This window comes from Aythya marila (genome assembly GCF_965140915.1).
Source record: "Aythya marila genome assembly, chromosome: 7".
In the NCBI taxonomy this organism is placed as follows: domain Eukaryota; kingdom Metazoa; phylum Chordata; class Aves; order Anseriformes; family Anatidae; genus Aythya; species Aythya marila.
Window position 1 is genome coordinate 25,994,840 of NC_139048.1, and position 13,472 is coordinate 26,008,311.

General features: G+C 42.2%; 1 protein-coding gene across 1 annotated transcript in view; it reads right to left on the bottom strand.

Moving 5' to 3' along the window:
• RASGEF1A (RasGEF domain family member 1A) overlaps window positions 1–10,584 on the bottom strand; it is a 48,160-nt gene extending 37,576 nt beyond the window's left edge. The window contains exon 1 of the mRNA XM_082764430.1: window positions 10,436–10,584. Coding sequence (XP_082620556.1) covers window positions 10,436–10,453 — 18 coding nt within the window. The 5' untranslated portion in view covers window positions 10,454–10,584. The remainder of the gene's footprint in view (window positions 1–10,435) is intronic.
• Window positions 10,585–13,472: the final 2,888 nt, after the last annotated feature.

Sequence of the window (13,472 nt, forward strand, 5' to 3'; positions counted from 1 at the left end):
TAGTGATAATGTGTGTTCAGCTTTCAGCTGCAGAGGACTAAAAGAGCATTTCAAGCCCACACAAAGTCTGATGAGAGCTCACGGCTGTGCACAAGTCAGAACAGCAAGCTGCATGTTCCCTCTTGCAGCAGTGAAGATGATCAGGATTTTATTTATATATGTATATATTTAAACATTACTCAAATAGCTTATATCAACTAGGCAAAATCTGAAAATCAGCATTTTTCTCTTTTTAAGTTCAGTGCTAGCAGAATAACTGATTTGATAAAAATGATGAGAAATTAGGAGGCTGAGGATGGATTGAAGATGCAGAGAAGTTTTCAGTGAACAGCAAGCAAAAAGTCAGCCTGGGCAAGGCGTCACTTACCTTGTAAGTTTTTAACCTTCCCCCAGAGACCCGTCCTGCAAATCCCTTCAAGCCCCATGTCCAGCTACCAGCGCTTTTGCTACCCATCTTTTCCTTCCCCTCCTCCAGCCATCGCGCCCCCCCCCCCCTCCTTTCCCCCAGCTCCTCATTAAAAGGAAAGCTTCCAGGAGCTCTTGAGCAGCAGGCTCATGCTTTCAATCAAAAGAGATTGCTGAATAGCCCTCCACTCGAAGAGAGCTCAGTGGATCCAGAGTCAGGGCCCCTTCATTAATGAGAAAGGAATCTGTCCACCTTCTGAAACCTCTCAGCACTCCCCGAGGCTGCCTCAACCACACAACTTGCATTTCTCATAAATTTCCCCCCATGGCCACAGTTCCGTTTCGCTCTTTCCCTCCTTCATCTCTTGAAAATCAAACGCTCAAAGGTAATTTCCCTGCTCTTCTTGCACAAGCAGATCCCAAGGTTTCTGATCTTTATTTCCTCATCAGGAGGTGCCACTTCAGATTAATTCCCTCCTGTCCCTGGCCCCCAGACCCTTGTTTACAGTGAAAGCTCTTAGGGTAAATTAGTTGGCTTAGAATTACAGACAAGGAAAATGAACACTTGCGTCAGGCTTGCCAGGCGTGTGCACAGCACAGGCCCAAGTGCTCGTTTTGGCTTTCAGTCTCAGTGGTTTCCGCCCAGTCTTTTCACTCAAACCTCTTGTTTCAGTCCACACCCAAGGAGTTTTGTTTTGAGTTTTTAGGGGTTAAAATAAACCCTGAAAAATCTAATGCAAAGCTCCAAACAGAAGAGCTGCTGCTCTTCTGGTCCAAGCTACTTTGCCACCTAAAAATCATCCTTAGCTCCTGAAACTTTGCTCTAGTTTGGTAAAAAACTTCATTAGCCTAACATGCTTCATACTTGAATGAATCATGATACCTGCTTAGTTTGGGGGAATTTATTAGCTGATTTTTTTCCCCCCACTAATTCTTGATCATAAATATTAATCTGACCTCAGCACCCCACCACATCAGCAATTATATATATTGTCACACCATGTGTTGTCAGAAAAGGAAAGGCAGTCTTTGTCAGGATTTCAAAACATAAACGTATATTTTTACTATGACTATGTCTAAACTATGTCTGTGATGTTAAAGAAACTGTCAATGAGACTGTCAATGTTACTGTCAATGAGAGGACAAATCAGTGAGGAAAGGTATTATGTGTAACATCTGTTGGCTGGGTCCCAAGATGCAGGGAGCAAGTACCCAGCTGCTATTCAGTGGATGATCTCATAAATAATACCTTAGCCTAGGGACCAGAGTTTTGTTAGCGTTGCTGCTATGGTCACATGTGAACATAAATGACTTTGCCTGCAACAAGTAAGGGGGAAGATGCTTTGTGTGTGGGAATGTGAATTGATGAGGAACGCATGCTCTATAGACTGGATGTAGCTGACTATCAGCTAGGTTTTGATAGTGCCTTGACATCAGACAATTTAGTTCTTGTAATATGTAAGCAGCTATGGTGAATGGCTATATTCAGGCTTCTGTCAGTCTTTAGATCCATCCCACTACAAGTTAACTTTTTCTGGTGTTATAGTGAATACTTTCCATTTGTTTCCCTGGTGGAGGGAGGAGGAAAAAGTCATACATAAGAAAGAGGAAAATAATATTTTGATTGTTGAGCTGTGTATGTTATTCTATGTTAATAGTATGTATGCCTTGAGGACAGAATAACTGAAAGTGGATGAGTGAAAAATACCTAGAATTCTTGAATTAACAACAGATAACTTGCTAAAACAAGCTGCGTGGAGTGAAAATTTCCCTGGTAGAAAAGAACATCTAGAGGGTGTGCATCTGAGCTTCTGCGCCCGTGGTGTTAATTCCTGTGGGTGCTGACTGCTTACTGATTTAAATAGCTCTTGTGAGTGCTCACAACCAGGGTATGAGGTGCTTGCAGGACCTTTCTCTGCCTGTTAGTTTTGTAAAAGAATGCCCTTTCACTCCCTGCCATCCTTTCATACCGAAGGAGTGAGCTGTGGCCTGCCGCCGCTGCCTGCCTCCCTGGGGACTGCGTGCCCCTCGGCTGCCCAGCCTCGCTCTCTGCCTGTGTGCTGCCCCTTGCAAAACACGATGCATAAAACTACTCTCTTTGCACTGCCAGCACAGAGAAACAGACTTGCTGTTCCCCTCTACTCCAGGCAAAGTGCTGAAACAGCGAGTGCCCAGCCCTGGCTGGCATTGTGGTGGCAGTCGGCAGCCCTGGCTTGGTGTGCGGGCAGAGCCAGCAGGGACAGCGCACGGGGTGGAAGGAGAGCATGGGTGGCCCTGGCCTTTGACCTGCTGCTTCTTGCTTCCCAAACCCCGGCTTTATCCCAGCATTCATCACCCATTTTGCAGTCTGTCTTGGCTTTGTGCCTCTGGAAGTGCAGAGGTTTTTCAGGCCCTGACAGTGCAGCATTGTGCTTGTCTCAGGGTTTTTCCAGTTATCTCGCCATGATGAACAAACCTCCTAGGCACAGCTGAAGCTCCTTATGGTAACTAAAATGGCACTGGTGTGTCTCAGGGGTCCCAGACCCACAGCAGTTCACAGAAGTGTGAACTTGTTCTCACACAAAACTTGTTCTCCTATTTCAGTTTTCTAAGGGAAAAGGGTTCAGGCTCTTTTAAATTCTGCCTGGTAGAAACTAAACTGAACGCTGTTGTTATCTCCCTTCTCTATTCTCACTCTTTCAGAATTGATTAAAACTCTTTTACTGCCATGTGGGCTGCTCTGGATTTTCAGGTTATCCTTTGAATTACATATGGTTGTGTTGGATCAGTTACCTGCTTGCTTTTTTATTACTCCTAAATTTGAGAAAAGGCTAATGGGGATCTTTGGGGTTGGGGAAAGGCCTGTGTTTACTCACACGAACAGCTCTGCAAGGTGTGGTACTGCCGCACAGGAAGGTCCTTGCTTTACACCAATCCAAAACTTGGGCTCTGCCAGCCTTCGCCTTCTGTTCTGCTGCTGCAGAGATCAACTAGTCAGGGGTCAGGGCATTCGCCAGTGACCGTGGTGCCGAACAGAGCTGCTCAGTGAGCGCACAGTGAGAGCTGGGCTTGCTGCTGCAGGGGCACAGGGCCACGAGCAAGGCCGCGCCTGGAGGCCGCAGGACTCTCACGTCCCAGGGTGCGCCTGCTTGTGGCCTCTGCTGCCTTCCCCTCTGCCGGCCTCAGCTCCCTGACAACGGACGTGGTTGTCAGGTTGTTGCTGTGTGCTGAGGAAGTACCAAGTGGCTAGGGCAAGCTCCAATACCCAGAAAGTCTCTGAGATGTTATCTTTGTGCAGTGGTAGCTGAAGCTCTCAGTCCTGCCCTCGGCCCACTGACAAGTCGCCCTTCCCTTCAGTGCAAGCTGCCTGTTAAGAAAGGAGCTGTGAGCGGCTTTCACAGGGCGGCTCTAAGTCACGGTGCTGGAAGGTGCTGAGCAGATGCAATGCCTGTCAATTTGCCATGATTAATTACCAAAGAGATCTGCCTCGTGCAGATTCTTCCCTTTCATACACTCAAGGACTGCCCAACTTCTTTGTTTGCTTTTTACTGTCTGATCCGCAATTAAAATGTGAGGATTCTGCTTTTGTACAGATCTGTCTAAATTAAGAGATGATTATTTATTGGTTTAGGCTACACAAATCAAATTTGATGTTCTCATTCAAAGCAGAGACTCTTTTCTCCTGGGTGTCATTAATCTACAGAAAAAGCCATCACACTCTAATATAATTCCTGAACCATTATTTACGCTATTGTTTTGCAGGAGGCAAAGTTTTATTTGCTTCTAGTCTGTTCTTTAAACTTCAGCTATTTATTTACTGTGCATCCTTACTCTTCTGTGAAGACCTTTAGAGATGCAATGTCTGGAGCTGCTCCTTCCCTGTCCCAACTGCCCTCTCCCTATGAACAGCACAGACTTGCTCTTCTCATTGCAAATGAATATCAAAGCGAGCCGTATGTGTTATTCCACACTATCTCTGCAGGCATTGTCAGCACATGAGATAAATAATGCTACCCGAGATGCATTATGGCTGTTTTTCCAGATTATTCTCAAAAAATCCAGTTTGGCTAAAACAATTGTATGTGTTACCGAGAGACTTGTTTTACAAGGTTAAAGCTTCAGTTGCTCTGCACTATAAGGCCGTCTGTGTCTTGCATAACAAATGAGCGGCGTTCATTCCCGTTATTGCTTGGTAGCAGGAACAGCAATGGGATGCCCGCTGTTGATGGTGAACATGTAGTCTCTGAAAGCAAATTAAATTTTGGCCAGACTATTCCTAGCATGTGTTTTCCTAACTTCTTGCCCTTTAGTGGCTAAATCGTATTGGGTTTGGGTTTTGTGAATTGTTTTTATTACATTTTAAGGCCTGTTTCTCGTTTTAAAAAGAATTAAAACTTGTATCAGAAAATCAGATTTATTTTCAGCGTTTCAAATCTGGTATTTTTCACTGTCAGTTTCCTAACCCATTTCCTTCCTCAAGAGACTTAAATATATGAACTTCTAAATATGGAGATGTGCTTTTTCTTTCCTTCTCCTGTTTCTTTTCTTTTCAAGGGATATTTTAGTGCCCATGAGGCTGGAACTTTGGAGATTTCAAGCCTCTTTCATCCTCCAAAGTGTCAGCATTTTCAAAGAAGTGGGTTCCTGTACACTTCTTTTCATGTGCTCTGCTGTACTCTTTAAACTTGACTTGCAAGCTCTCTGCAGGTGAGAAGGGAGCGCGGGCAGGGTACATGCTTACACCTTGGACTGTGTGTGGCAGAAATGGTCACCGGGGAGCGGAGGGCATCCCACACAAGTGAGCTGCTCGTAGTCCAGAAGAATGACATTGCTTTTTGCATCTCCACCCTCTTTTTTCTGGCTTCCTTCTGAAGTATGCTAGTAGCAAATTGCTGCAGCGGACTGCCAGCTGAGTTGTAGGGTGCCTTAGCTTTCTGTTATTGTAGCGGAAAGCCCCGTTAGAAACTGTCAGACAGAACCAACTATGTCAAGTCCATTTCTGGTTTAGTCTGTGATCTACAAACCCGAACTGCAAGAGCTATCAGTCTGCCTTCAGCTAACATTTCTCATTCCTGGGATGCAGACCCCCAGCTGGCAGGAGCAGCTCTGTCAAGGCTGTGTGCATGGTTCCAGCCTGACCTGCCCATGCAGACCAGCAGAGGGGTGGGCAAGGAGCAGGGGTAGATCCTGCTCTTGTAACCAGACCCAGCAGTGGTGATGAGGAGGTCAGAGACTGATAGGGAAGGAATGGAATTAAGAATGGGACACAAGACAGCATGTCCAGGTTAGCATGGAGAAGAGGATGAGGCAGGGAGAGGGGAACATGCTGTGAAGGGAACGGCAGGAGAGATGGATGAGCTGGGGAAGGGTTGTGTGTAAGGAGCGGGTGTGGAAAAGAGGATGATGAAGTAGGTCATTTAAACCTTGTCAGAACTTCTTCTCTCCACCCACACATTGGCCTGGTTCTTTCTCAGAGGAGAGAAAGGTGCTTCCCATGTCAATATAAATGATGAGTTTCAAGGCAGTGTCCTCTTAGATTGTGGGTCTATTTTGTGCAAAAAGAAATGACTGTTTAAAATGTACAACAAAAAAATTTTAAAATTATGTATTGTATCAAGGGATGGTCACTTTTCTTTTGGTCTACACTCAGAAAATTTTTAATGTGTAACTTTTAAGGGCTGTGGCTGCTGTACTACTTTTGTTTAAAAACAAGGGCAAAAGTGTAAGTGGAACACGTTTAGTATAATTAGAGAACGTTGTCTGACAACTCTGGAGAGGATCTTCTGAACATATTTCTTTGGGACGTAACCTGTACCCTTTCGAGGAAAACTCTAATTCTGGCTGAAACCACCCTGCAAAGTTTTCAGCCCTTAAAGTGGAAAAAATTGACCACCTATCTGTCACCAGGCAATTCTTAGAAGTTTGGTTCTTTCATATTCTTAGGGTGCAAACCATAGTTTGAGGATGTGAAGGCTTTCACAGAATCTTAATTGATGTCTGCACAGTAATAATAGGCAAAATTCTGAAAAGCAGTTGTTTGAGCGTCTTGTAGATTTAATATTAATTTAATATTAATATAAAAAAATCTAGGATTTTATTAAGAAAAGTTATGCTCCTTCTTTCTGAGTGAAAAAAGTACGACCAGGTTAAGAACAGGGCAAAACAATTTCCTAGACTTAATTTTGAAGAAAGTTTAACAGCTTTGAAAAGGATCAAAATAGCAACCTGAAACATATACTGCCACAGGTACATTAAGGTTGCAAAGTTTTATAGTTTTATGTAGAGGAAAATTACAGGTTTCTTTTTTTTTCTTTTCTTTTTTTTTTTTTTTTCCCCCACTCCCATGGAAATAAAATAAATGCAGGATCTAGCTATAACACCCTGTTATGTTAATCATAACAGTGCACGGCTTGGTCTGCTTCATGTTGCTGCATCCTTCAGAGCATGCAGAAGCTGCTCTGGACAGTGGTGGTCCGCAGCAGGCTGCCTGTCAGCTAGTCTTGGGCTTTGTTGCAGGGCACGATGGGTGTACTGCAATTTCCCTGCTGCAGATAGGAATGTTTATTTTACTTACAGGGTGCTAACTATTTAGCTGTGGTATTTGGTACAGCAGTATGAAGATGATGAGAAGGGGAACACTTGGACAGAGGAAAAAAGAAACCATCGTGGCGCTGTCAGAGGAGTGGGCGCTACATGTGGGAGGTAAAGGCATGGGGAAAAGGAATGACATTTACTGAACTTATTGCTCAGGCTCCTTGTAGTTCAGATGTGCCTGCCGATGGTATTTATAAGGGTAACCCCCACGTGAAAGAGAAGAAAAAATGATCTCATGCTTAAAAAGGAAAAATAAAAAAAACTCTCTCTGGTGTCCATGCTGTCCAAAACATGAAGCATATTTAGCAATTCAAAGTAGTCCTTTGTGCCTTCTGAACTGTCAAATCTGCCACATACAAAGGCTACATCAATGAAAGGGCATGTGTTACATTGGAAATATTTAATGGCAGTAAGTATAGCCTGTTGAAAACATGAGAACAGACATAAGGGTGCTTAGCTGTGTGCTGCTGTGCTTGACTGGGTGCCGCACAGCTCAGCTGCACAATTCTCCAAGCTGAAACATCACCAGCTATGCTGCATGCAATATAATAGCTACAACTGAATATCCTGCAGAAGACAGATGATACACTATAAAGCTCCACAGAGAGAACACCTACTGCTTTTTATTTGCTTTTTAAAAGTTTGGTGGTCAAAATGATCTATGCAGCACTTTGTTATTAATATTTACTCCAGTGAATGAAGCAAAAATATTTAGTGTGTTCTTCTGATGTTATTGAGCTCCCAAAAGCTAACTACTGTGAATGAGATGATAACATAATATTTAGTTGTCTAGTTGGGGATTAATGGATTAGGATGCATAGTTAGTAAAAATCAGCACGTGTCACACCAATGTCAGTCCCATGAGCTGTAACCATCTTGAACATCTCTGTTGTTCTAGTAGTTTTCAATTCTGTTTCCCACTCCACAGAATTTCCCTAGAGATGCGATGGGTCAGCAGCAGGCCAAAGATGGGCTTCAGACCTAATCTAATCAATATTGTGACAAATGTAATGAAAGCAGCTGTGTCACCTTGGAATCCCAGTGCATTTTATCAGCTCTGCTCTTAATGGGATGTGACAGCGAGGTTGATCTGTGCCTCCTTAGGACAGGAGAGAAGTTGTGCAAGGGCTTGTGCGAGGATGGCTTTGTCACAAAAGGGTAATCCGTCTCCATTTGGATCGCAGCTAAAGGTTGAAACTAAAGGTCCTTACCTACGCCTCAAACATCAAATAGTTATTTTAGTTACCTTCATTTTCATGTGAACAGTTTGTTTCATTTAGCTCCTCTAACTTGTCGTGTGTATTAGGAGAGCTGGTAAGGTTGTGAAATTGGCTTCATGACTTAGAAAGCAGTAGTCATTGGCCTCATATGTATTCCAGGCAGAGCACTTTAACTTTGGTCCTCTGTAATGGCTCTTTATTTTATTGTGAATTGCCTCTTTTTGCTATCACATGCAATTAGATTACTTGTTCCACTAGTTGCTCATAAATTTAGCTGCCTGGTTTCTTCCCTTTGCTACTTTGGTCACCTTCAGTGATGCATTCTGTTGTGCAATCTCAAAAGCTTGTGTTTTTCTAGTTTTGAGATGATGTCTTTGCTAAAGATTCACTCTCTGCGCTCAGGGTTTTATATATTGTCATCAAATTTGACCATTTCTACCTTCAATTCTAATCAGCCTAGTATCTCTACCCTGTTGGGTCTGCTGAGCCCCTTCATATTTCGACTCCTGTTGTCTGTTGTCTTTATGTTTTTTCTGTTCTTACGTGTTGTCCACGTATTGTGATGCTCCTGTACCAGGTTATTCTCAAGGTGTTTGGTTGCTCTGCCCCTTTAGCCTTAACTTTCCACTGCAGGATGAATGGCAATTAGTGTCAAAATGGTCTTGTGTAGAAATCTTGTGAGCTTGTAGTTTGGATATCTACAGGCCTGCAGATTGATTACTATCATAGCTATTACTGTTGGTCAAGAAGCTCTCATATCTTGTTCCTTTTACCCTGGGGAGATGACCTTTAAAGTATCTTGTGAAAATTTACCATTCTTCTCTACACATTATATTTTAACATGAAAAATAATTTTGCTTGTCCTTTAACTTGAGATTCAGAAACAGCTTACTCTTATTTTCAATTACTGAAGTTTTCTGTATGAGGATTTCCATAAATTACCTTGACGTGTAAATAGTGGAGCAAAGCTGCCTTATACTTTTTACTAATCCTGCAATTACGTTGCTGTAGAGCCTTTTTACTTTCCTTAATATGAAACTAAACCCTCTTCTCACCTACTCCTTTACACAACCAGTGCAATAAGAATTACGGACATGACAGCTAAATCCAACTCTTAAATCCCAGGCATAGTAGCTATTAGTATTGCTGCTCACTGTTTCTGTCTAATAAGCTATAAGCAGTACAATATCTTATTAGTTAATTTGAAAATCGTTTCTCAAGGGATTGCATGGCTTATGTGCATCAGGTCCCTACCAATCCACTTAAAGCTTAAATTCACCAGACTGAGAAACTCTGCGCGGGACCTTGCTGGCTGCAGCAGAACCATCCCTCCCCTGTAAAGCACTAGGATAGCATTTTCAATCTAGCAGAAGTTGTTCTGGACAACTTCTGTCCCATGAACAACATCTTCTGGGGATGGCAATTCTCACATCTGAAAATAAGCTCTCACTTTCCAATTGTTTTCATTTTGTTGTACCAAAACCTGCTATGTCTTGGTCTGAAGGAAAATATTTATTTGGTTGTACAAGCTGACAGAAGGATTACTTCATTGCTTGCTGTTGCCCTTCATTTGTTTAATTAATTAATTAACCAGAGGAAAAAAATGGGGCTGAGAATGAAATCTTTGTCCCAGCATACCGAACTCTTACTTGAATATCTGAATCCTGCTGGTTGATGCTCCGGGTCTGGGATGGACAGACCCCCGAAGGCAAATTGAAGCACCCCCGGGAGCTAAACACCCCTTGAGGTACCGCATGGCTTTAAACCTGCCTGTGCAATGCTGACCCGCCACACTCAGTGAACGTCTGTTCACACCACTCCTTCTGTCTTTTCTGGTATCCCACACTGGCAGCAAGAGGAAGAAATACTTATGTACCACAGTAGCACAAAATATCAACCGCTGTTTTTTTTTCTCCACAGCAATATTGCACAAAGCCAACACCACAGAATCCTTACAGATTCCCTTCGCCAAGGGTCCCTTCCGACCCGAATGATTCAATGATTATATACAATCTAAGCATAATATAACACACAGAACCACCAATAAATATACAAACTGCATCACATTTAAAATGTACTTTCCCTTTACCATCATATTAAACACCCATGCATGGCTAGCCACCCAAGAGCTCGCTGCCATCCCCGCAGGAGGAGGATCTGCTCTCACCCTCATTTGCCCAGAGACATTTGTGTCCCCTGAAAGGGGAGCAGGAGGTATGGTGCCGTGCTGAACTTACCGGGGTCGGCAGGAGCATCTCTGCTCACAGCTGGGTCTCTATGGGTGCCCAAGGCCCTCCCTGCCGTGCCGCCACTCCGCGTCCCCTCCGCGCTCGGGCGGAGTGTGCTGGTGGCTCTGGCGGGTGCTGTGGTTTCCATGCCAGTTATACCCCAGGAAAACTGAAAGTGCTGCTGAGGGTTGCGCATGAGAGGAAACTCTGACAGCCCCAGCCTTCCACTACGTAGGTGTCATGTGCTGCAGCTGCTGGTGGCTGGGCTGGGAACTTCCACGCCGGCCTCAGCCTCCCTTGAACTCCAGCCAAGCCACTGCTGCTCTACTATCTGCCCTGCACATAGGTCCGTAGGAGTTCATGTGCCGGGTAGGGCAGAGTTTCAATGTGGTCAAGGAGAGGAATAAGGTTTGGGGCAGGAATTTCTGTTTGTCCCACTGCTTATATCGTTGCTGCTAGAATCTCTCTGGCTTTGGTTTGGCTTGGTGTGATTTTAGAGCAATATTTCCCAGATGTTTCAATTTGATTATCTTTAGGGGGAACACATAAAATTCCTACACATGTATCTGGCAATTAGTTGCAGTGTTTCCCATGGAAATCTGGCAGCTAGGAACCAACACTCTAGAACTGAGTTTGTTGGGATTTTTTTTTTCTTCAGAATGAATTTTCAGTTGACCGCTTATTGTACTTAATTTTTGCCCAGTAATATCCGCAGTATTCCAAGTACTTTTCAGAAGCTCAGTTAACTCATACAGAAACAATACTAGATGTACTTTGATGGAAACCTGAATGGGTTTCCTGCATGGTATTGTATCTTTGCTAAATAAAATAACAACGAAGAGTGAATTCTCTGTATACACATATGTCCACAGTTTGAATTATTGCAAGAAGAGGCAAAGCAGAAAATAGCAAAAGGAATTTTCTATAGAGGTGATGCTAGTTTGTGGTTAATGAAGATGGCATGCTATTGGCTTTGTTGTTGTTGTTTGTGTTGGATTTTGTATAGAGATATAGAAATAAGTATGTAGAAATAAGGAATATGGGGAAACTGTGAAATTGTCATAGGAAATGAGGAAGAAGGTCCAAAGGTGATTGCTGTAGAGGATGGCATAATTTATGGAAATGGATGGAATTACTGGTGTAAGACTGCCCAGTATGACTTCTGAACAAAATAAATCTCTAACTAGAAATTAGCCTATGCTAGTGCTTTCACATATGAAAGAAACTTTTACATAAAAATCGTAAGAAGTAAAATAATACTTACTTTGCATTTCTTTACAGCAGCATTGCACAGTAGTTCTGCCATCCAGCCTTTCCCAGTGAGTGGACTTCCAGCTATTTCACTCTATGATTTTTGTCATGTGTCTTGCCTCCTTCCCCTTAAAATGACGGGTGCAATGGATTACTATTCAGAACAGACTGTTATTTTAAACTGAAAATGCATTATAGAATCAGAATAAGATCTGACGTGTAGCTTTAAAGAGGTGAGGTTCGTAAGAAGGAGGAAATAGTACAAATTCTGGTATAGCAAAAAAGGCGGAATTTTAGATACTAAGTGCGAGGTGAAGAGAAATAGGAAAGGAATTGGGAGCATGTTTGGGGTAAAACAAATGCCTCCCACTGTCCCTGGGAAAAAAAAAAAACAAAAACAAACACCACCACCAAAACACACTAGTCTTGTAATAGTCCTTGAAAAACATTATCTAGAATAATATCAATAATATTTACATTGTTAAATTGGTTATAAAAGTATGTGCTGAAAAACGATTAACAAAAGCTGTGGAATTTAGAATTCTATTCCTTAGCACAGTTATGGTGTTAGAAGAATTATAAATCTTTCTTCTTGAGAAGTACTATGGCAGCACAAAGGGAAGTGACAGCACAATCATATCTCATCAGAATGATGGATAAATCATTAACTATATATTTTTAATATCTGCTAAACTGTCTTTAATGTGACATAAGAATAAAGATACAAAGAAACTGGTAACCATTCTCTTGGCACCTGAGATAAAATGTACTGAAGAGAATCCAAATTTGAGTACACAATATACAGAGATAATTTGCCACAGGCCAATTTTGTAACAGAATCCCATAGGCTTTTAGTAGGACTTAAGTTTTCTTGAACTTGAAGTTGTTATTCTGAGTTGGGTGCTGTTGTTTGTGGCTTTTTATTTTTATTTTTATTTTTTTTCCTCAAAATGAAATTAAAATAGCTTAGCTTTAAGAAAGGCATGATGAAAGGGGGGAAAAAAGCTCAATTTACTTCTGTGTCAGAGTAATCTCAGCTTTTTTGCCTTGTTTTTAGGGATAACTTTTTCTTTTGTTCTCTCCTGATCCAAATAACTGACGGGTACTGAACTGCTGTGGCTGAAAAATTAAAATTTCCCTTCTTAAGGAAGCACAGCTAGGAAAATGTGTTTTAAAGTCATTTATTTTTAAAGTAGGGCACAAACTGGTTGTGCCTATAGCTGCAACCACTGAAAAGGGAGATTGAGGGTTGCTGTCAGATGATCCCTGCTGTGCCTACAATGTGCCTGTTGTACGCATGGTCCTTACTGGTACTGAGTGCGCATTTGCTCATATTAATATAAGGGTTTAATGCTGTGGTAGTGACTTGCCAGCCATAAGAAACTAGGGACAAAATCTTCATACGCTTGCACCTTCAAGCCTGAATGTTTCACAGTGGTTTGATGTCACCAGTTAATTTTGCTTTCAGGTAGTACTTGTTCGACCTCCTTTACTTCAAACCAACTTTTGCAAAACTTCTAGGACTCCTGTGGTCTCAATTTTGGCAATTTTAATCTAAAGTAACTCTCTGTTTTCGAAACAAAATGTTATTTCTTTGATTGTCATTATCTAAACATAAGGAAATACAGGAAGTAAGCAAGTAATTAGAAAAATGCAATTTGAGTTGGACAGAATATTGTTCTGTTACTTTTATATGATGCAAGGCTTCTCCTTGTTCAAAAGATCGATACAAAAATGCTGCTCCAATTCCATGCTAACAGCTCCAGATTTTGTCTGAAATTGAAGTGAAAATGTT